Source organism: Staurois parvus, unplaced genomic scaffold, assembly GCF_062004578.1.
Source record: "Staurois parvus isolate SC_StPar_1 unplaced genomic scaffold, SC_StPar_1.0 ptg000017l, whole genome shotgun sequence".
Taxonomy (NCBI): Eukaryota; Metazoa; Chordata; class Amphibia; order Anura; family Ranidae; genus Staurois; species Staurois parvus.
Genome location: NW_028317813.1, coordinates 13,754,909 through 13,778,104, shown reverse-complemented (window position 1 = coordinate 13,778,104; position 23,196 = coordinate 13,754,909). Strand labels below are relative to the sequence as shown.

Here is a 23,196-nt window from a genome sequence, read left to right as displayed (position 1 = left end):
TCCAAATCAGGTGAATGGTGTAGGAATTACAACAGTTTGCATATGTGCCTCCCACTTGTTAAGGGACCAAAAGTAATGGGACAGAATAATAATCATAAATCAAACTTTCACTTTTTAATACTTGGTTGCAAATCCTTTGCAGTCAATTACAGCCTGAAGTCTGGAACGCATAGACATCACCAGACGCTGGGTTTCTTCCCTGGTGATGCTCTGCCAGGCCTCTACTGCAACTGTCTTCAGTTCCTGCTTGTTCTTGGGGCATTTTCCCTTCATTTTTGTCTTCAGCAAGTGAAATGCATGCTCAGTCGGATTCAGGTCAGGTGATTGACTTGGCCATTGCATAACATTCCACTTCTTTCCCTTAAAAAACTCTTTGGTTGCTTTTGCAGCATGCTTTGGGTCATTGTCCATCTGCACTGTGAAGCGGCGTCCAATGAGTTGTGAAGCATTTGGCTGAATATGAGCAGATAATATTCCCGAAACACTTCAGAATTCATCCTGCTGCTTTTGTCAGCAGTCACATCATCAATAAATACAAGAGAACCAGTTCCATTGGCAGCCATACATGCCCACGCCATGACACTACCACCACCATGCTTCACTGATAAGGTGGTATGCTTAGGATCATGAGCAGTTCCTTTCCTTCTCCATACTCTTCTCTTCCCATCACTCTGGTACAAGTTGATCTTGGTCTCATCTGTCCATAGGATGTTGTTCCAGAACTGTGAAGGCTTTTTTAGATGTCGTTTGGCAAACTCTAATCTGTCCTTCCTGTTTTTGAGGCTCACCAATGGTTTACATCTTGTGGTGAACCCTCTGTATTCACTCTGGTGAAGTCTTCTCTTGATTGTTGACTTTGACACACATACACCTACCTCCTGGAGAGTGTTCTTGATCTGGCCAACTGTTGTGAAAGGTGTTTTCTTCACCAGGGAAAGCATTCTTCAGTCATCCACCACAGTTGTTTTCCGTGGTCTTCCAGGTCTTTTGGTGTTGCTAAGCTCACTGGTGCGTTCCTTCTTTTTAAGAATGTTCCAAACAGTTGTTTTGGCCACGCCTAATGTTTTTGCTATCTCTCTGATGGGTTTGTTTTGTTTTTTCAGCCTAATGATGGCTTGCTTCACTGAGAGTGACAGCTCTTTGGATCTCATCTTGAGAGTTGACAGCAACAGATTCCAAATGCAAATAGCACACTTGAAATGAACTCTGGACCTTTTATCTGCTCATTGTAATTGGGATAATGAGGGAATAACACACACCTGGCCATGGAACAGCTGAGAAGCCAAATTGTCCCATTACTTTTGGTCCCTTAACAAGTGGGAGGCACATATGCAAACTGTTTTAATTCCTACACCGTTCACCTGCTTTGGATATAAATACCCTCAAATTAAAGCTGACAGTCTGCAGTTAAAGCTCATCTTGTTCGTTTCATTTCAAATCCATTGTGGTGGTGTATAGAGCCAAAAATGTTAAAATTGTGTCGATGTCCCAATATTTATGGACCTGACTGTATGTTTGTGTTCATGTGCTTTGTGTTCATGTGCTTTGTTAAGACAGCCCATCATTTTAAATGAGTGGCCAATGTACAAGAACTGACAAAAAAAATACAATCAATATCCCACACAGTGCACCAAACTGCATGGTAACCACATTACTGTAGCACTAAAGTGTGATTCGGCTCTTTACAGAGGAGGGGGTAGGGAGGTGGCATATGTCATTGTTCTGATTACTCACCATGGGGGAAATTTTAGACTTATCTATTGAGCACTGTAAACACAGGCCTCATGTACGCAGTGGATACCAGATCCAGTGGGATGCATTTTGACTGCACTCCATCTGTGAAAATCCAGGTTATCCTATGGAAATAGTTCACACTATTGCAGTGCAATGAAAAAAAAGGTACAGCAAGCTGCATTTTGTTCTGCACTGCTAATCCACAGAAATGCATGCAAATGAATATAATGCACTGCAACACAGTGCAGTGCACATAGAAGCCCTAAAAAGAAAGAAGTGACCTAAAAGGAAATGCAAGCATAGGAAAAATGCACCACAGATGCATGCAAATACACGTGTCAAATGCACGTCACTGCGCACACAAAAACATGCCGTAAATGCTTAGCTTCTGGTGTGAACAGGGGAGCAGTTTTTTGGGGGGTTTTGTCCTAGTCTGTAAAAGCACCTCTGTGTAAGCCAATCCGTCCTTGCACACATAGGCATTTACAGGCAGGGAAAAAATCCACCAAAGGCATATTAACCACTTACCCCCTGGCCTTTAGCAGAAATACTGCTATAGGGCTGCGAAAAGTCACTTCTATATACAGTACATGATTTGTATTTCTGGGTAGGGGGCTTGTGCACACACGCCGCCCTATCCACACTGCCATTGGTGGCTACAGATGTCAATCACTGGGTCCCGGCCAGAGATTCTCCACTGGCACCTGGCGATTGCTGAGTGACAGAGGAGAGACCTGTGTGTAAACAACGCAGGTCTCTCTCCTGCCAGCAATAGCATGCTGCTGTGTATTTCTCTGCATAGCAAAGAAATACACATCCGCATGCTTCCCTAGTAAAACACACACCGTTACTGCTTTGATCGCCCCAGATGTTAACCCCTTCTTGCCCAGTGTCATTAGTACAGTGTCAGTGCTTTTTATTAGCACTGATCACTGTATTAGTGTCTGGGATGTCAGTGGCAGTTAGTCAGTTCCTCCCCAGTGTCAGAATGCCCACTGCAGTCCCACTGGGGAGTGATTGCTGCCATTACTAGTATAATAAAAATTAAAATTCCAGTATATATACCGCTATTTGTAGACGCTATAACTTACACGGAAACCAATTAATTTCCATGTATTGGGTTTTTTTTTTATAGAAAAGACATGTAGCAAAATACATTTTGGCCTAAATTTATGAAGAATTTAGTTTTTTTAAATTTTTTTTTTTTACTGGACATGTTTTATAGGAAAAAGTCAAAAAGATTTTTTTTTTTTTTTAATTGGTAGTCTTTTTTGTTTTATAGCACAAAAAATAAAAACCGTAGAGGTGATCAAATACCACCGAAAGAAAGCTCTATTTTTTGGAAAAAAAAAGACATACATTTCATTTGGGTGCAGAATTTTATGACCACACAATTGTCAGTTAAAGTAACGCAGTACCGTATCGCAAAAAATGGCCTGGTCAGGAAGGGGGGTAAATCCTCTGGAGGGCATGTGGTTAAGGAGAGGAGCTGAAAAGCAAAAAAAAAAAGTTAAACACACATAAACCCTAGGTGCATCTAACATTTGAGTGTTAATGCATTCTATTGGCCAGTATATTCATTTATTCTGGCCATTGAAATGCATTAACACTTAAATGCCTAAAGGTGTATGAAATACGCAGCTTTTACTGTGTTTGTTTTTTAGGCTGCTTTTTCCTGCCAGGAGTTCTGGCACTCTGAGGGGCTTTAACAAATGCCCAGTGTGTATGAGGCCTTATTATCCAAAGCAAAGTTTCTATGACAGTTTAGGTTAGAAGGACTAGGAAGGGTAGACTAGTGCACTTCTCTTTAAACATTGTCCTCTAAACGTGCCAACTGAAATAAAAGTAGGTGAACCTTTGCACACTTCAGTTATCCAGCTTTGTACAGGAAAATGGAAAAACAAACTGCTTCAGAAGATTTTCAGGTGATGGCAGGTGCACTTTATTTGTACACATTTTAGTAAATAGGACCCACTGTTTCCTAGCGGAAAATAATGAGCATTGAGGTTAAAAGGAATATAAACAGATCCTGTAAACTCTAGGTATTTGTAGCCTGCTGCTTTCAATGTAAAGTTCTGATTAAGGGCTCGTTCACACTTGACTAATTTCTAACTCCTGCCAAACACCCCTATAGCATGTGACAGGTGTTAGGCTACCTTCACACTTGACTGATTTCTAACTCTTGCCAGACCCCCTATAGCATTTGACAGGTGTTAGGCTACCTTCACACTTGACTGATTTCTAACTCTTGCCAGACCCCCTATAGCATTTGACAGGTGTTATACAGGCATTTGAGAAGCATTTTAACGCTCCCCAAACGCCCTATGAGTGTTTTTGAGGCGTTTGATAGGCGTTTTCCAAGCGTTAAAACCGCACCACAAACGCCTACAAGAAAGTTTAATGGTATTAACGCTCCGTAAAAGCCCCTCAAACACCTGCCAGGCATTTGAGGAGCATCACCATAGACTTGAATGGGAGGCTTCAACTCCTCCTGACTCCACATGAGGTGTCAATTTTGCTGCAACGCTAACGCTTCAGTGTGAACAGCCCTGTGTGCTGCCATGTGTAGAATTTTCATAGGCGTTTTAGGAGCTTTAAAAACGCTTCCCAAACGCCTGTCTGATGCCTGCTGACAAAACTAGTATAAACTTAGCCTACAGGTTTGGAAATTATACGTCAGACTTTCCTTTCAGTCTGCAAATAGCCCTTTAAAGGCTCGTTCTCACACTAAAACACATGCTGGTGTACATTGTGTAGGGGTAGGTGTTGAGCCGTCCTCTGTAACAACTGTTTACTTTTTAACTTTATTGAAGTGTCACAGAATGACACTTCATTTAACTCTATGCACCACAGGATGTTGTGGTAATACTGTATTTTGTTTTATGCAATGCACCTGAACACAGCCTTATGGTGTGCGCGGGGCACTTGGAAAACATTAATTTTCTATATGTCCTGGCATTCAGCCTGCATCAATCTGCATAGCTCAGCTGACGTGATGTGACCTAGCCCTTACAAGTACATTCTAGGGTTTAGAGGTCATGGTAAATGACAGTATCTTAGGATCAATCATGTGATTTGATACATTACAATTTGATGTGGTCTCTGACAGTGATGATCTTCATAACAAAGAGAGCATTTTTTATCAGATCTCATTTGGTTCTCCTCTAAACCCAAGGTTGTTGGTAAACACAACCTTGGTATTGGCTTCTACCCAAGGCAAATATTCTAACCTTTGTTGCATTATCCTGTTTTATGGTTTAGGACTGAATGCTATTACAGAGCGAATACAGAAGCTTTTGTTTAAAAAGGCAAATGGCATAGTGCACTGTGTAGTCGTAAATAGCAACCAGAAAGATAGCGTCCTTCAGCCATTTGATCTATACTACTGAAAATTTAAAGTGAACCTGTGGTCAGGCTATGGACATTCAAAGTTCACAGCAGAAGTACTCAAATCAGGCAGCTCAGGTCACAAACAACTTCAGTGCTTCTGCTTGGAACCTTGCGGGTATTATTTCTTCCACCGTGCCTGCAGTTACTGAGGTCATTGAGGGCTTGTTTTTATGTTATTTACCGCATGTTAAGTATATGTAAATACTTGCATGTCCATAACCTGGCCACAGGTTAAAGAGAAACTCCTGAAAAGGTGGGAAAAAAATAATTAAACAAATGTTCAGGTTTGTAGGAGAGAAGTGGCAGAGGACTGGAATGAAATAAAGTAGGTGGAGAGAGTAAAGATCCACTTTAAATATGGTTAAAAAAAAAAAACATTACAGCTTTTATTACATCACTTCACGTTACCTGTGAAGTATGTCACACATTGTTCAAGCAGCTGGATCCTAGGCAGTTATGCCCATCATCTTCCTGGCTCTGAATTGAGGCTGCAAGGGTCAATAGCTTCAGGTCTTCAGGCAGAACAGCAATACAGGTGGTTGGACGGAGAATTGCCCCCTCCATCTTCCTCCTCCATTAAGAAAAGTTATTTCATTGATTACACTGAGAGAGAATCCAGTGACTGATAAGGTTCTCCTCCATTCACAGATCACGTTACAGGCAGTGTAATCCCTGAGAGAAATTTTCTCAATGAAGGAGGAGAGGGTGTGTCCCTATCAGACAATTGGTACTGCTGTTCTGCCTGAAGGCCAGAAGCTGTTAACCATTGCAGTGCCAAGTTCAGAGACAGGAAGAGAACAGTCATCCCTAAATTATTATTTTATTATTATTATACAGGATTTATATAGCGCCGACATTTTGCTCAGCGCTGTACATAATAATGGGAGACAGTACAGTAACAATATGATTCAATACACGAGTGGTTCGAGGGCCCTGCTCCTTGGAGTTTACAATCCAGCTGTCTGCACAATGTGGGACACCCTTCATTACAGGTAACTGATGTGAATAAAGTTGTAGGGAATGTTGCTTTTTTTATTTCGTGTGTGTGCACTAAAGTTCAGCTTTAACTTAAATGACTTTTTGTTGCAGAAGGTTATTTTTCCCATGTAATAAAACAACAAGCGGATTATCTATCTGTCAAGGTAGAAAATCTAATGACATTCATAACTGCTGTAATGTCAGGTACAGAGAGCATCCACATTACTGAATGTGATGTCAACAATGTGGCATTTTATATTTGTAGGTAAATATTTATGTAGTCAACATTGTTTAACTGATGAGTTTAAAATAATTTTACAAATGAAGCCAAAACCAGCAACTTTGTATTGATGTTAAAGGACACATTGGTTGCTAAGAGTGAAATATATGGTCTGACATTGCTAATCTTTCTTAAATGCTAGTTGCCAGGCTGGTATGCTGATCCAGTGGCTTCATTATTTTGTAAAGGGCCTGTAAAAGTTTTGAATTCACTGGCTGCATACTTGCTCTGGCTAAGGCCCCTTTCACACAGGCGTTCTATTTTTTTTCATCAGTTCAGTCACGTTTTGTTCCAAGAAAAAACAGATCAGTTAATGTCAGTTTTTCATGTCGTCCATTTACATCCATTGTACGTTTACATACGTTTTTCATCCATTCCGGGGTTTTTTTGACGTAAGAAAATAGGGGTTTCTTCCATTCAAAAAAACAGATGTTAGCGGACATAAACAGATGATCATCCATTTAGCTCCGCTAGTCCATAGAAATACATGGGTGTCCGTTTTTCAACTGTAAATGGACAGATGAAAACGGACATACAGAACGCCTGTGCGAAAGGGGCCTTACACAGGGGTTGGTTTACTAAAACTGGAGAGTGCAAAATCTTGTGCAACTGTGCATGGTAGCCAATCAGCTTCTAAGTTCAGCTTGTTCAATTAAGCTTTGACCAAAAAACCTAGAAGCTGATTGGCTACCATGCACAGCTGCACCATATTTTGCACTCTCCAGTTTTAGTAAATCAACCTTTAAGAGAGATTTTTTTTTTTTTCCTCTATCTCAAAATAATCTTGATTTATTTGACTTAAAAGTCTTCTTGGTCACTTTTCAGAGAACCCAGTCTAATATGGAAATTGAGGACTACAATGGCCGCTCTTATATGTCTGGTACGTACAAACTTATTTCAGTTTCTTTATGTTATAATAAATGTTTCTTTAGGCCTAATTCACACTAGTGCAATTTCAGATGTGACTTGAGTTGCACAAAATCGCATGAGAATAGAAATCAGATTGTTTTCAATGGTGCCCATTCACATCAATGCAGCACCGTTTTGGAAAAGGGTACTTTGATGTGATTCCAATGCCATTTTGTCCCCATAGAATTTGCAAACCAAATCCAGAAAGTAGCAAAGTTGCATTACATAATCGCACTAAAAATCTGATCAAATTGCATCTGCAATAGTGTGAACCTAGCCTTGGTAAACTTTGATATTGACGTAAGACTGGGTCATCCCCTCCACTTAATTGAGATATACAATTAAGCTTTTGTCATATTTCAGACAAATTAAAAAATGTAGAAACCTTTGGGTGTGTAATATCAGACTACTCTGCTCACTTTTAGGCAATCTCTGAAAACCTATCTCTTCAGGAAAGCCTATCCTGCCCTCAGCTAATAATGGAATCTTCTATTCCTCTTACCAGACCATCCCCCACAGTTACTACCTTTTGTACCACTAGCCCCTCCCTCTTAGATTGTAAGCTCCAAGGAGCAGGGCCCTCCTAACCCTCTTGTATTGAACTGTATTGTTGCTGTATTGTCTCCCTTTATATTGTAAAGCGCTGAGCAAACTGTTGGCGCTATATAAATCCTGTATAATAATAATGCCATTCATAATGAATAACACTGTAATACACCGCTTTTTGCTTTTTACCATGTTACCGCTATGCTTTGGTTTGTATAGGATCTTAATGCCTTTTGCTGCCCACCAACATGTAAACAAGCTCACAGCCACTATAGCAGCCAGGAATGTTGCTTTACCTTTTTATTCCTGGTTGCTATCTTTCTTATTTTAAGCATTTCAGGCAGTTCACTTCTGTACTGCTCTCTGTGCCCAGTTAGCTTCAACAGAAAGCAGAGGTAGCAATAGGGGTCTAATATACCCCTGATGTCTTCTTAAAGAACTCTCTAACATAGGGGGATTTGTCTGCCCTCTTGTAACAGCAATAACATTAATTTAAAAAAAAAAAAAAATAATGAAAGTGTAATGAATAAAAAATACCTCAAGATGCTCCCTCATACAAGCAGATACTAACACAAATGTGTGTGTCTGGTGTGCACTTGTACAGAAACAACTATTGCAGCACACATATGAGGTATCGCCGCACACACCGAAGTGAGAGCTATAATTCTAGAGCCTGCATTCACTGTTAAGCCTAAATTAATGATCTGTAAAGGCTATAAAATCATCTTCTATAGACAGTTTTGGTTACCTTAGTTTTTCATTGTTTTACTGGCTCATGCAGTTTTGAGACATGACATTATTTACTTGACGCAACCTCATTTGAGCATATTTTTACTGAAAATATGGATTTGATAAACGGTAGCACAATGACCATGTAATGTAAAAAATTGCAACTACTGTGACGATCGCGCGTCAGACCCCTGACCTCACCAAACTCGTGACCGAAGGACTAGCCAATCTGAAGCCGCAATGTCACGTGCGTAACAATGCCACGCCCAGCTGCACCCTGCACAACGATTTTCCAGCTAATGGACCACAAATCGATGTACCGGCAGCCTGAATGCGATTGTTACTGGGTCAGGTTAATTACGCAATTAACCCTTCACACTGCCACCACCTCCTTTTTGTACAGAGAGAGGAAACTCGGCAATATCAGCAATAACACTATGATGGTTGAGATAATTATCTGTATAGCACTGTCACCGCAGACAGGTTATACAGAGGGTTAAACAAACACAGTAGCGCTTTTTTAGAGACAGGAATTCGTAAGTTCCATTAACGAGCTATAGAAACAGTTCAACGCTTTCAGAAAGAAAGATTTATTACTAAAAGGTCAAAAGGGTGCAATAAAAATATTTACAGAAAAGAGATGTAACGTGTGTGTGTGTGTATATATATATATATATATATATATATATATATATATATACACAGAGAACAGCAAAGAGGTAACAGAAAAGAGGTTAAAGGGTTAAAGTACTTGCCAATCAGCCTTGGGTTAAGCAGATCAAGTTTCAGAGCAAAAGGGCTCCCAAGTTGGTTCTGATGTTAAACGGGAGAATTCTTCCACTTACACTCTTAGACCTGACAGCCTATTTTGTGGTTCCCCACCAGGGGGTGTCTCTGAAGCCAAGGACCAATGCCTCATTTGGGGAGGGGTTGTCTGGGTGGAGATCCAAACTAGAACCAAAATCTCTCAGAGTTCATATATTGGCTCATGACTTTTCCTAGGCACAAGTAACATTCCACCCGCGGGTAGATTAATATGCAGACGCATCTGAGGAACGGTTAGATATGAGATATCTAACATACATACTTGAGTGGTTCAAGAGATGTAATTTTCTGCTTTCCTATCTACATCAGCCAGGGAGAGTGACATATCAAACTGTTTGTCTTCTCATGGCCAATCTGAAGATATGCTTGTTTTTTATGTAAGTCTCTCATATTCCAAGATATGAGACATAGAGGAAAAATGGATTTTAAAAGTGTTATCTAGTTTCTTACTTGTCTGGAATGTCTTTGAACTCAGGGGAAGGCTTGGGTTATCTTTGTATGAGGTGCCAGATTGCTCAGCTTCCCAGCCAGCCCGGCACCTAGCTCAAAGATGGTTTATAGCTCGGAGTTCCCTGCTGTGCCCTGGCCGGCCTGTGATACTTCCAACACACACACACCGACCAAATGTCACTGTGACTCTCAGAGAGGGAGGGGGAGAATGAGGAGAGGCATATTTGTACAAGATGGATGATCCTTTGCGAAGATGGAGGTTAGAGCAACATGGTTGAACCGCGTCCATCTCTGTGGGTACGATTGCTACAACTACCACCATTTTAATTTTGCAGGGTTTCTGCTAAATTGCATTTTAACATTTGTGTGAAAAATGGCTCCAGAAGGGGTTAACGTCCCCTTTTTTAATTATTTAATTTTAGACTGGGGGTGAGGATTAGGACTGCTGCCTGGTGTTTACTGGTCTGTTTGTTCCCATGGGGAAGTTCTCTTTTTCTTCCTGTCCTGGTGAGACAGGACGAGAGGGCAAATCTTTCAAACAGGGACATAAAGCAGTAAAACACGTTTTCTTCTAGTAAACTGGGGAAGGGTAAGAACCTCTTTCATGTTTTCTCTGTCTGTTTTCCTGTTACTAACAGTGGTCCTTGGGATAGGGCAGTCAGGGTATGTCTCCCCAGTGGGGATATAGACAACAGTAAAAAAAAGGACACCAGTTCTAATCTTCCCCACTCTGTCTAACACTTTGATAGTAAGCAATGGTAGGTTAGAAACTCATTTTCTTAAAAATGATTTCCTGCCACACACCCTACTTAAAAAAATTTAAAATATCACAATCATCTGTCACCTATACATTTTAACACACATGCATCTCCATTGAGATCAATAAAAACACGGGGCAGTGCTTAGTAATTTGTGATGCAAAGTGCATTACAACACATTTTTATGTGTTTTCATTGATTATGATGGGCAACACATTAGCCCAAAAATGGAGACGTGTGAATGCAGCCTGAATATCCATATGGAAATAACCAAAATCTTAACAGATTTGATCACATTCTGTCAGTTTTATTACTATACAGAAAGATTTGTGCTGAGTTTATTTTTGTTAAATTGTGATGAGAGAGTGTTTTTACAGCCAGGTCTACATGATCTATGTTCAGTGTACATGCTAAATGGTCATATTGGTTAGATCTGGCGATCACAGTACATGGCTGTATCTGTATCATGTCACATGAAGGTGTGCTAGGAATTGGGCTAAATGTTTTTTGTTTTTTCAGTGATGGCTTTGCCCCATATGCCAATCAAGGTTGTGTATGTTACTTTTGATGCCTCATGTGAAGCTGGGAAAATTATATCAGTAGTACTTTATGCAGAGGTTTAGTGCTTCCTCCTGGGCACTACTGACATAGACAAATATTTACACCTTTAGGGAGTGGTGAATGTGAAATAAAACTAAATCTAAGTACCAAATCTGCATATAGCAATTTTTAATTTCAAAGATAGACTTATTGATTCTTAACGTGGTTCTAAAAGCTAAAGGTTTTCTACCTTAATGCATTCTCTGCACTAAGGTAAAATGACTTAAAAACTACTCCCCCTCCCCAGCCCCTTTAAATACTTGCCTGAGCCAGATCTGGATCAAGCGCTGTGCCTGAGAGCAGAAGCGTCCCTCTCACCCTCTGTCCCTCTCACCCTCTGTCCCTCTCACCCTCTGTCCCTCTCACCCTCTGTCCCTCTCACCCTCTGTCCCTCTCTCCCTCTGTCCCTCTCTCCCTCTGTCCCTCTCTCCCCTCAGAAAGGAACAGGAGGTGGTGGACGTGATAATGGTGCTGCACTTTTATCAGTGCTGTTTCCATTTCTCTGTGATTTACCGAAAACCTCCCTCATATGTTGAGGAGAGGGAGAAGTCTTCTGTAATCCACAGACAGGATTTATATTACTGGCAGGGTCATAAGATGGAAAAAAGTCCAGAACAGAAAAGCAAAACAAATGCAACCACGAAATCTAATGAGACCAGTAAACTGGTATTACCTTTTTTTTTTTTTTTCCTCTTGAGTTTCTGTACCTTTCAAGGTTTAATGTACGTTGTGTTGACTCAGCTACTATTTTTCCCATTATCTCTCTTAACTTGACATTATTCCTTAAAACTGCAGCTGGAGATTCATCTCTGGAAAAGGATTTCTCAGAAGCTTTAATTGGACCCACTGTGAGCACACCTAACAGCCGACACTCATCCCCAAGTCGTTCACTAAGTGGTAAGTGTACTATTGTACCAGGTGAATTGCTGTTGTAGCTTTGAACCCAGGTGGGGAAAAAAGACAATTTGCTGTGTAAAAGTCATTATCCTACCTGTCCTTTTGAACTTGAGGCAGAAAGTGGCAGCAAACTACCCAATGGAAGGATACCCTTCAAATGGTTGACATCTGTCTCCTGGCTTATTATTATATAAAGTTATCACCTTGGACTTCCATTTTGTAAGGAAAATATACCAATCAAAGATGCACTCAGGTCAGTAGTGAAAATGAAACCTTGTGATACATTTTGGGAGCACAGCCTGCCTGTTAAATAGTTCAGTTTTATGTCCTGATATTACTATAATGCAGTAGTTCACCCTACATCTTTGGTCTGTAATCTGGCATGCATGTTCTGGAGCTGCTCGAAGATCCTCCCTACTGCCCCTTATGCACTGATAGCCTGAAATGCCATCATCATAATTGTACAGCAGTCATCATAGAATGTGTCTCTAACTAGTTGGGCTTAAAGCGGTATTAACACAAAATCAAACAGTTAATATATTGCAACTTACCATTTCTTAGATATGATGGCTGTATCTATTTTCATCTGGTGATCCTGACAATAAGTCTGTTGGTTTTCAAAAGAACAAGCTCTCTAGCAGAATGTATCAGTGACAGGGATGAGTTTTTATCCCGTATAATATATTTTGGATTTGTCTGGACAATACGTATTAGTGAGTGAATTTTATTTTATCGTTCTGTGTCTTTTTGTTGACGATGCAACTAAAGTGACACAAAGCTTGAGCTGTTTTGCTTTAAAAATAACAAACATGTTATACTTACCTGTGCTGTGCAATAGTTCTGCACAGAGCAGCCCCAATCTTCCTCTTCTCGGGTCCCCCCCTCCCCCGAGTACCCTGAACTTGTGCATGCTCGCTACCAAGCCTGCTCTGTGTGTCCATGAGACACACAGAGAACGGCTCAGCCCCTCCTCCCCTTCAGGTAACACACTGGGGGGGGCATGCTGCACAGAGAATTTTTTTTACCTTCATGTGTGAAGGTAAAAAACCTTGAGCCTTTAGAACCACTTTAACAGAACAAAAGGGAGTTAATAACGGAAGTACATTGTTTGGGTTTACACACAGTCTAAGGTAAAAGTCCCTGAACAGAGCACAGTTTTGTAAAACTACTCCAACCTTACCTGGTCAACTGCTACCCTCAACCTAAGGCTGGCTATAGAAGGGCCGTTTATCGGCAGAATTGTCGTCCAATAAATGATAAATCGGTCATTGCCGTTGCCAATGCTGCCACCAATGTCTATGAAAAACGGCCGTTTTTCGTGGATTTTCCAGCATGACCGATAAAAAGAAACGAGAAAATCCATGAAAAATGGCCGACGGCATTGCCCCACTAATGGCGTGAATATCGGGCGATTTTTCATGCGGACACAAATTCAGCCGATAAACGACCCATCTATGGCCTGCATAAGTGTCAGCAATAGAGTGAAACCATGCTAGTTCAGCCAGCAAGGGAGTAAGACCAACAGAGCGGCTGCTTTGTTAATGATCCTGATTGTTGCTGCCAACTTGCCACCAGTAAACGAATCACTAGTGTCATATGGGGCTATTTTTTTCTCTCCATGAACAAAACATGTAAATAAAAAAAGTTTGTGTTTTTTTGTTTTGTCTTGTTTTGTTTTTTTTTGTGGGGGGGATGTTAATGAGATTTAGGCTCCTGAAACCCAAATGAAGGTACACAAAGGCATCAAAAGGCCTTAGTATTTTCTTTCTTCCAGCATCTACAAGTTTTCAGTTTTCCTTTTCATCTGTTTCTCATAGATGAAAATGTAGAGAAATGTCACAGTACAAATTTACATTTTAGCGAATATTTGAAGATTGTGAAAGATATGGTTGACCCTTATGTGTGCAGAAATGTACTTGTTTGTCTGGGGCTCAACCTTTTCCATGAGAAGTAACTATCGCGTGTGTGTGTGTGTGTATTATACACAGCGACTGATCCTTTTTTCCCCTGTAGTTTGCAGATTAATATTTTTTCACCTTTCACTTAAATTGCTGCATACATTTCCGTAATCTTCATATGCTCAGCAATTCTATATGATCACCTAGGCCTGTTGGTTTGTCCGTAAAAGCACTGTATACATATACTATTTAAAGACAAAGCATTATTGCATTTTGAAAAGTTTGCAAGTTTTAAAATAATTGGTTTTGTTTGCTGTTATTATTATTTATTGATATTCTGATTGGTTTACCCTCCAGCAAATTCCATTAAAGTGGAAATGTATAGTGATGAAGAATCTGGTCGTCTTCTAAATCATGAAGACCGCTTGAGCGAGAAGGAAGACGGTGTTATGCCCGATGACTCGCTGGTCGAGCCGTTGGGGTATTGTGATGGTCCAGGACAAGACCCTCATTCGCCAGGAGGCATTCGCCTCCCCAATGGCAAACTGAAGTGTGACATATGCGGCATGGTCTGCATTGGTCCTAATGTACTGATGGTACACAAGAGGAGTCATACAGGTAAGTCAAAAAACACAGATGTACAGAAGCTGGACACTTTCCTTCTACCTTCTAGTTAGATAAGCTATACCAGATTTATAATTGTTTGTAAGAAATGAGCTAGATTTTAACAATTGTTAACTTAGAAGTTAGAAAGCTAAGAAAGCTAAGGTTGTTAAAAGATAATTTCGCCTTTTGAACATGTTACATGTTCTACCTGTTGTTAAGGTGGAACATGTAACATGTTCCACCTGTTGTTAGGGTGGAACATGTAACATGTTCCACCTGTTGTTAGGGTGGAACATGTAACATGTTCCACCTGTTGTTAGGGTGGAACATGTAACATGTTCCCAATGCTGCAGCCGCTGCCAAATCTCATAAGGGTAAGCAGATATACTGACAGGTCTGCAGGAGACCTACATGGCACCAGCGATCTCCTGATCGTTGGTGCAATGTTTTACAGACTCCTGCAACCAAAAATTATAAATGCACATTTTTTTACCTGCAAAAAATTGTGCATTTATTATTTTTGGTCAAAAGGTGAACTTATCTTTTAAAGTAAACAAAACTAAATGTAGATCCCAGCACACTTACCAGCTAGCCAAAAAAAAACGTACACTGTGTAAGGGGTGGTTCACACCAGAACGTGGTATAGGAAAGGTGCATTCCATGTGTGTCTTCCACACTGCAGGTGAAAGCACTGCTTTAGCGCTCTGCATGTGGGTGCCAGTGTGTGGTTAATGGCACCCCAAATGCAGATCGCAAATACAGTGTGTTTGTTGGCACCAAATCTCATTGTACCGCTGTACCATGCAGTTTAGTGTAGTGTGTTTTGAAAAAGTAATGCTTGCATTACTTTTTCTGCAGTCCAGTGCATCTTGCAGCTTATAAAAAATAAATGGGCTGTCAAAACGCACCATGTGGGAATTGCTCGGAAACGCATCTGGTGTGAACCAGCCCTAACATTGTCAACAAAAGAGAGGTTTTAATCGCAAAACACTCGCAAATAAATCTGGAAGCTGCACTGACACATCAGGGCCCCTCTGTATAGTGTCAACCTCTAGTCTGTATCCAAATTCAGTTACATAACTTATGAAGGAAAGAACAAACTTTATTTTATTTTTTTTTAGCTTTTATTTTCATGTTCGGTTAACTGCGTGCCTTTTTATACAGCTCAGTATGAGCTCCTATGTACATTTCAGCATTCTCAGATCAATTACCAGAAAACACTTGTCTATTTGATCTATATAATTTGCCCTAAAACATAACCCTGACTAGGGATGCACCTATACTCATGAAAATACTCCTGATACCTTAACCAATACTTTGCGGTGCGATTTGCATTAATGGATGCAAATTGCACCGCAAAGATTAGCATGCGATTTGAACAGAAATGCGATTCCTGTCCAAGTCGCATGCAGTTTCCCCACTGCTGCTGTGTGAACCCAGGCTTGTCATAGTCCAAGTTCACACAGGAGCGGTGCGGGAAACCTCCCTGCAGGCATCCCATGCAGGTGCAACAGGAAGTGAGTAAGTCTTTATAAAAGGAAGGAAATTCCTCAGTTGTCACCAAAAAAAGGTGTCCTCATTGGAAGACTACCCTCTTTCGGTGACAACTGTAAAATGTTGGATTTACCATCACATTTTGCCTTGGTAAACCTCCCCAGCAGGGCCACAAACAGCAATAAAAACCTGAGAGAGATTCTATTATTTTCCTATACTATCTAAAAAAAAAAATTCTTTGGCTACACATACACTTGAAATTAGCCTTCAGTGCTGTGTTTCTTTATGATGAAGCTTTAAAGTGGAACTTAATAAACCCATCAATTTAATGTTTTCCCAAAATAATAAAAATTCAAGGCATGCCATGAAAGATAACTGTCACATTTGTTTATGATCTCACTTGATCTGTCAAGCCATCAAATTGTTGGTGTCATAAATGATCACATGTGCAGCACAACAGCAACAATGGAACAAATGGAGACTGAGATGTCAGCCTCCTTGCATGTAAAGGATAGGAGGGTTTAGTCTTTTTTTTGGGCTGCATACAGCCCATTAGATGGTTTAGGAGTTTGAGTCTGAGGCCATCAGCTCCCTTCAGTTTAGAAAATCAATATATACTTTTTACATAAGCTAATTCAGGAAGTATGGCCACTTGCTCTAGAATAAAATGTTATAAATATTACTATAGTATAAAACCTTATAGGGGACGGGTATTATATTGCAGTTTACTAATTCTTAGATGTGATTGCTGCTTTTGTTTTCTTTTTTTTTAGTTTTCTTCTATTTTTATCTTGTGATCTGGCCAGTAAATCTGTTCTTTTTCAAAAGAACAAGCACTCCTGCAGATTTATCAGTTACAGGGATGAGACAAACCATTTACCTCTGACAATCTGGCTTCAAGGTATTAGTGTATTTAAATCTGCTGGTACGTTTAACACTACCCTTCCCCCAAACTGACAATGCTACTGTCCAAATGTGCCCCCTGTGCTAATTTATCCAGAGTGGTGGCACTCTACAGAAGGTGTGTTGCTGGCCAAATCAGCAGGTAAAAACAGGAAAAAAGCCTAAAAAACCGCAGTCACCACATCCAGTGTTTGGTAAGCTGCAATATATCTCATTTTTTATTTCGGTCTGGATACTGCTTTATTTATCCATGTTCAGTAATTGTTTTGCAAGAGTTATTAGAGTTATTGCAAGGTAATTTGTAGACATAAAGAAGGCCCTTGAATACTTTATTCCACTCAAATTCATTCTTACTGTTTTGAGTTTGATATGGCAGCTTTAGGGAGTTATTTTGCTGTAGAAAATAAGCAGAGCTGTTAGTATGCACTATCGTGGCTCTATAATAACAATTTTTTTCCCCAAAGTAGTTGGATGCCATTTGTGGTTCATTTTGTAGGATAGGATTTCCTGCAGTTTCTATTGTTAGGAGGAAATAGGAACTTGTTGCTTATCTCCATTATAAGTAGAATAAGTCTGAGATTCTAACCAGCTTGCTGTTGTGTTGCAGCACTCAGCGAGGACTTTATGTTTGATGCTGTTTCAGGTGAGCGGCCTTTCCACTGTAACCAGTGTGGTGCCTCATTCACCCAGAAGGGGAACCTCTTACGGCACATTAAACTGCACTCGGGTGAGAAGCCTTTCAAGTGCCCATTCTGTAACTACGCTTGCCGTCGGCGAGATGCTTTAACAGGGCACCTGCGCACCCACGCTGGTGAGTGTCTTAACATAAATGTTCACTATTTCTTTCCACTCTTCCAGTTGTCTTGTTGGTGTTTACTGGTACTTCACGGTGCTGGCTTAATACCTGGAAAACATACATGCTTACCTCAGACCATGTCATGCATTTATAAGTTCTTTGTTAGGGTGTGTGACTAAACTTTAAATGACGAGCAGGAAACTGACTGATAACTTAGAAAAGTTCTTCTTTCTTTGTAGGTATGCATGATGAGTTATATCTAGGTTTAAGCATGTATATCCATTTGACGACCAGTGACATACCTGTTTGTCACTGGATTTTATGTGGTGAAACCAGGATGATGCCTGCAGCTGCAGGCATCATCTCGGTACCTTTTTTTTTTAGAGCCTACGGTCGGCTCTCTTGTAATAGCAATCAGAGCGGCTCCTCCTGTAGCCCTTCGCGACTTTAACAGGCTGTCCGGTCCCACTGGGACACCTGATCTATGATATAGGTAACTGGGATTGATGACCTTACATCACCTTCAGTTTACCTGGATGGAAGCTGCGCCTATTTTAGAAAAGAAAAGCAATTGATCGCACCAAACTTTGTGTGATCAAATTCTTTTAAGGGCATTCCTTGGGACAGCAATAAAAGTGATCCAAAAAAAGCGACAGTGTAAAAATAAATAAATAATTAAAAATGTTTAAAGTGTCCCCGTCCGCCCAAGCTCCTACGCAAAGATGGACGCATGCGTTGGTCCCGCATGCAAGCAGCAATCATCCCACACTTGTAAGGTATCACTGCAAAGTCAGGTCATGGGCAGTAATTCTAGCACCAGACCTCCTCTGTAAATCTAAAGTAGTAACTTGTAAAGGCTTTTAAAGCGTCGCCTATGGATAGTAACATTTTCATTGTTTGTCGCTGTTGGGATGCACAATTTTAAAGCGTGACATGTTTGGTATCTATTTACTCGGTGTAACATTGTCTTTTATATCTTACCAAAAACTTGGGTTATGTACTGTTTCTTGCATTAGAATTCAAAAATGTTTTTTTCCCTAAAAATTGCGTTTGAAAAACAACTGCGCAAATACCGTGTGACATAAAAAATTGCAACACCTACCAATTTATTTTCTAGGGCCTCTGCTTTAATAAATGATATAATGTTGAGGGTTCTAAGAAATTTTCTAGCAAAAAATACTGATTTTTACATGTAAAAAAAAAAAAAAGTGTCAGAAAAGGCTTGGTCTTCAAGTGGATATTGTGCCCTCTGGAATATTTTATCCCCTTCATGACCAGGGCATTTTTTTTTTTTTTTTTCGTCACTGCGTTACCTTAACTGACTTGTCTGCAGTCATGCAACACTGTACCCAAATGAAATGCTTTTTTTTTTTTTTTTTTTTTCACACAAATAGAGCTTTATTTTGGTGGTATTTAATCACCACTGGGTTTTTTATTTGTTATATAAACAAAAAGACCAAAAATTAAAAAAATAAACAATTTTTCTTTTACTTTCTGTTATACAACATATGCAATAAACACATGTTAAAAAAATCAAATTTCTTCATAAATTTAGGCCAAAATAAATTCTGCTACATATTTTTGGTAAAAAAAAATTAAAATCCCAATACGTTTATATTAGTTTGCGCGAATGTTACAGCATCTACAAACTATGGTGTATATATATGCAGGAATTTTGATACTGTAATAGTATGGCAGATAATCTGACACTTTTCACGCTTTATAGGAAGCAGTGACACTAATACAGTGATCAGTGCTAATAATATACACTGACACTGTAATAATGACACTGGCTAGGAAGGGGTTAATATCTAGGAGTGATGAAAGGGTTAACTGCGTGCCTAACAGTGCTTGGTGCATTCACTGCGTGCTGTTTTTTACTTAGTAATGTGCCGGTTTTTATTCCCTGCTTTGCAGTGAAACAAAAACCAGCTCATCCTTGCTGACAGGACAGAGCTCTGTGTTGTTTACATTCACAGGGCTCTGTCCTGTCTTCCACTTTGCCGATCAGCGGGTCCCGGCTGGTAATCATTGGCCGGGACCCGCTGATTGGCTTGTGCTGTGACAAGCCCCCTACCTTTTTAGGAGCTGAACCATGTATTAGATACGTGATCCAGAGCAGAAGAGCCACTCTGCCGCCGTACTCTTACGTGAGGCAGTCAGCAAGTGGTTAATTTCAAGGTTTCATTTTAGTTTTTCAGAGGGATTTATGGCTAGTTTGCAGATGGTCAGTCACAGCTGTTATTGAATCTGTAAATGATAAAATACCCAATGCCAAACTATATTTCAGAAATTGTTCAGCAGTAGGAGCGCTTCTTACTAACCTCGATCTTCACTACCACGATTACAAAGACCCACTTGACCTATTTCCCAGAGCATCCAAAATTTTGCAAGTGAGCACTCATTATTGCAATGCAGACTAAGCTAATCAATTTTATAAGCTTTCCTTAAGGTCAAGTCTAATTGAAACTGTTTTTAGGTGGATTGTGGTGTGTGGAGTCATTCTTGTTCTGTATCCTGCCCAGATTACTGCAAAGCCAAACAAAATATTGTACTGTAAATTCCTGTACTACATTCTTTTTTTTGTTGTAAAAGTAATATACTGTATATTCAGCAGATAGAAATGGTAATGCAGGTAAGTGAAAGTTGCAATATAAGAAATCAGTCAAAATCTGCTATTTGCCTTGTTTTGTCTGGATGTTTCATAAATATTGTATGTCTGAATAATAAAAATGAGCTTTCATTTTTTGATCCAGTTGAATTAATGATCGAGTTCTATTTCACTGGTGTATTGTGATCCCCATATCTATGTGAAGTCTTTAGGACACATATCTATGGGCAGGCCCTGTTTTTCATTTTTTCCAGTCTCCTCCCCCACAGTCGGCAAGCCTTACAAGTGCAACTACTGCGGCCGCAGCTATAAACAGCAGAACACACTGGAGGAACACAAGGAGCGCTGTCATAACTACTTGCAGAGTCTCAGCAATGAAGGCCAACACCTCTCCTCACATACAGGTGATTGGAACCCTCTGTAGGTTGAGAATGACTGAGGCTCTTATGAATCCCCTTCTTCTTTAGTAGTTGTTTATGTTTATGGTATTTTTAACTTCCTAAGTGTTTCAAATGTTTGCAAAGTTTTAAGGTTCCCATACAGAATCAACCACCAGCGTAAGGTTGTTTTAGACATTTTCTGTTTCTAGATGCTTGTGTGTGTGACCTACTTTCAAGGCCAGAAGGTATATCTGTTCAAGCATTAAACTAGGGATAGAAGATAAAATCATCCAAGCATTGTTTCAGTTCTAGCAAAACTTATAAAATTGACTATTTCCTCAAATACTGCTGACAACATTACCTGTAATTTTTTATATCATAACTCCCCCCATACCCCCCAGAAAGAGAAGACATTGCTTTTTTTTTTTGTTTGTTTTTTTAACTTTGGATGTAACAGACCATCTGCTGGTTCTTGGTACTCTCAGTGGAAATGTGAGTTTAAGTGCCAACTGGAGTAATTCTCTTGATGATCACTATTTTATTGAATGAATACACAGAGATTATGAAGCATACTAAAAGTGGGGACTAATGCGAAGTGCTGTTGTAATACACAAGCTCTTGTGATTATACAGTTTTGCTAAAAAATTTAAAGATTTCAATTTGCTCAGAAATGTTGGCATTTATATTGAAAATATGACTGATCATTACATCATTATTTTTTATTAAGGATAGTGATCATATGAAGCCATTTATTATCACATAGTTGTTTTAGCTCCTTTTTAAATCATAATGGTAATAGAATTAACCCAAATAACCCTGATCAAAAGTTTACATACCCTGGAATGTTTGGCCTTGGTACAGACACCCAAGGTGACTCACACAGGTTAAAATGGCAATTAAATGCTCATTTCCCACATCTGTGACTTTTTACATTGCAATTGGTGTCTGTGTATAAATAGTCAATGAGTTTGTTAGCTCTCAAGGGGATGCTCTGAGCAGACTAGATACTGAGCCATGGGGAGCAGAAAAGAACTGTCAAGAGACCGGTGTAACAAGGTAATGGCACTTTATACCGTTCGAAAGGGAAATAAAAAGGTATCAAAAGCCTTGAATATGCCAGTCAGTATTGTTCAATCACTTATTAAGAAGTGTAAAGTTCCGGGATCTCTTGATACAAAACCAAAATCCGTTAGACCAAGAAAGTTTGCAGCCACAACTGTCAGAAGAATTGTTTAGAATACAAAGAAAAAAACACAGGTAACCTAAGGAGAAATACAGGTTGCTCTGGAAAAAGTGTGTGTGTCTTTTTATAAAGAAGCACAATACTTGAACAAAAAACGATCTGTATGGTCAAGTTGCCAGAAAGAAGCCTTCACTGCTCCAATGCCACAAAAAGCCCAGTTACAATATGTCCAACAATTCCTTGACACGCCTCACCGGGCATTGTTCTGTTTTAATTTTGTAACCCTCCTACTTCTTCACAAAAGTAGAACAATAAAAGCAACTAATATATTGTAGTCTATTGTAAGGAAACAGTTGTTTACTATTGACAGAGTGATATGACATCCCCATTTTGTTTTCTTATATTGTGCATTCAAAGGATAAGAGTCTTCAAATCAAATTTCATACAGCTCCGGCCATATTTTGTCCCATGGAATCGAAATCTGGTATTTTGACACACAAGCATTCAGTGTGAGATAGTGTACTAAAGCTTACAGAATGTTCTGTAGCTTTTGTCACTAAAGTTGAACACATTGTTTGTGCATCACCAGCACATTTCCCAATTAGGGGGTAGAACTTCACTGATGTGTTTATAGTTTAAATAAAAAAAAGTTTACTCCATTACTGTAGCTGGAGATTCACATCTTTTGGATGCTTGGACCGATGTGTGTAATACACCAGATTCCATTCAACACTGAACATAAAGCTGAGTTTAGACACAACCTATCACATAGCACCAATATTTGGCCCAATCTCTTCTCTCCTTTCCTTCAGGTGAGGAGACACGAGACCTGGATCTGGGACCAGATGCCCTGATGCATTCCTCTGACCCGCCGTCTTTTATGGACCGGCTGGCAAGCGGCCTTACAAAGCGCAAACGCTCCACACCTCAGAAATTTATGGGTAAGAGCACATGCTTCTGTGTGCTGGAGGTGGATGGTGCTTGTGATGTTGATCGTGTCTGACTCAGTGATGCCATCTGAGGCATTTATTGTACATTAGACTAGCATACCAGAATGAACATGTGTTCTCTGTTCCATGGGTATGCCATTATTTTAAGGGTTTTAGTTCATTTCTTAGGTAGATTCTCTTCTCTATCACTATACTTGTATGTGTGCTGTATTTTCCTTTTGACTTGGTAAATGTCCTCATTCCTTACCAAGCTAAGATTATGAAGCAATTATTTGCTTA

General features: G+C 39.8%; 1 protein-coding gene across 7 annotated transcripts in view; it reads left to right on the top strand.

The window, feature by feature from the left end:
• IKZF4 (IKAROS family zinc finger 4) overlaps positions 1 to 23,196 on the top strand; it is a 38,415-nt gene that overhangs the window by 5,062 nt on the left and 10,157 nt on the right. Inside the window, exons 2-7 of one of the 7 annotated variants that reach the window (XM_089680083.1) lie at positions 7,208 to 7,262; positions 11,995 to 12,096; positions 14,352 to 14,612; positions 17,641 to 17,808; positions 20,674 to 20,808; positions 22,780 to 22,908. In XM_089680083.1, coding sequence (XP_089536209.1) covers positions 7,208 to 7,262; positions 11,995 to 12,096; positions 14,352 to 14,612; positions 17,641 to 17,808; positions 20,674 to 20,808; positions 22,780 to 22,908 — 850 coding nt within the window. Of the gene's footprint in view, positions 1 to 7,207; positions 7,263 to 11,994; positions 12,097 to 14,351; positions 14,613 to 17,604; positions 17,809 to 20,658; positions 20,809 to 22,779; positions 22,909 to 23,196 lie in introns of all 7 variants that reach the window. The other 6 variants (XM_089680078.1, XM_089680076.1, XM_089680075.1 and 3 more) reach the window with 6 other exon arrangements.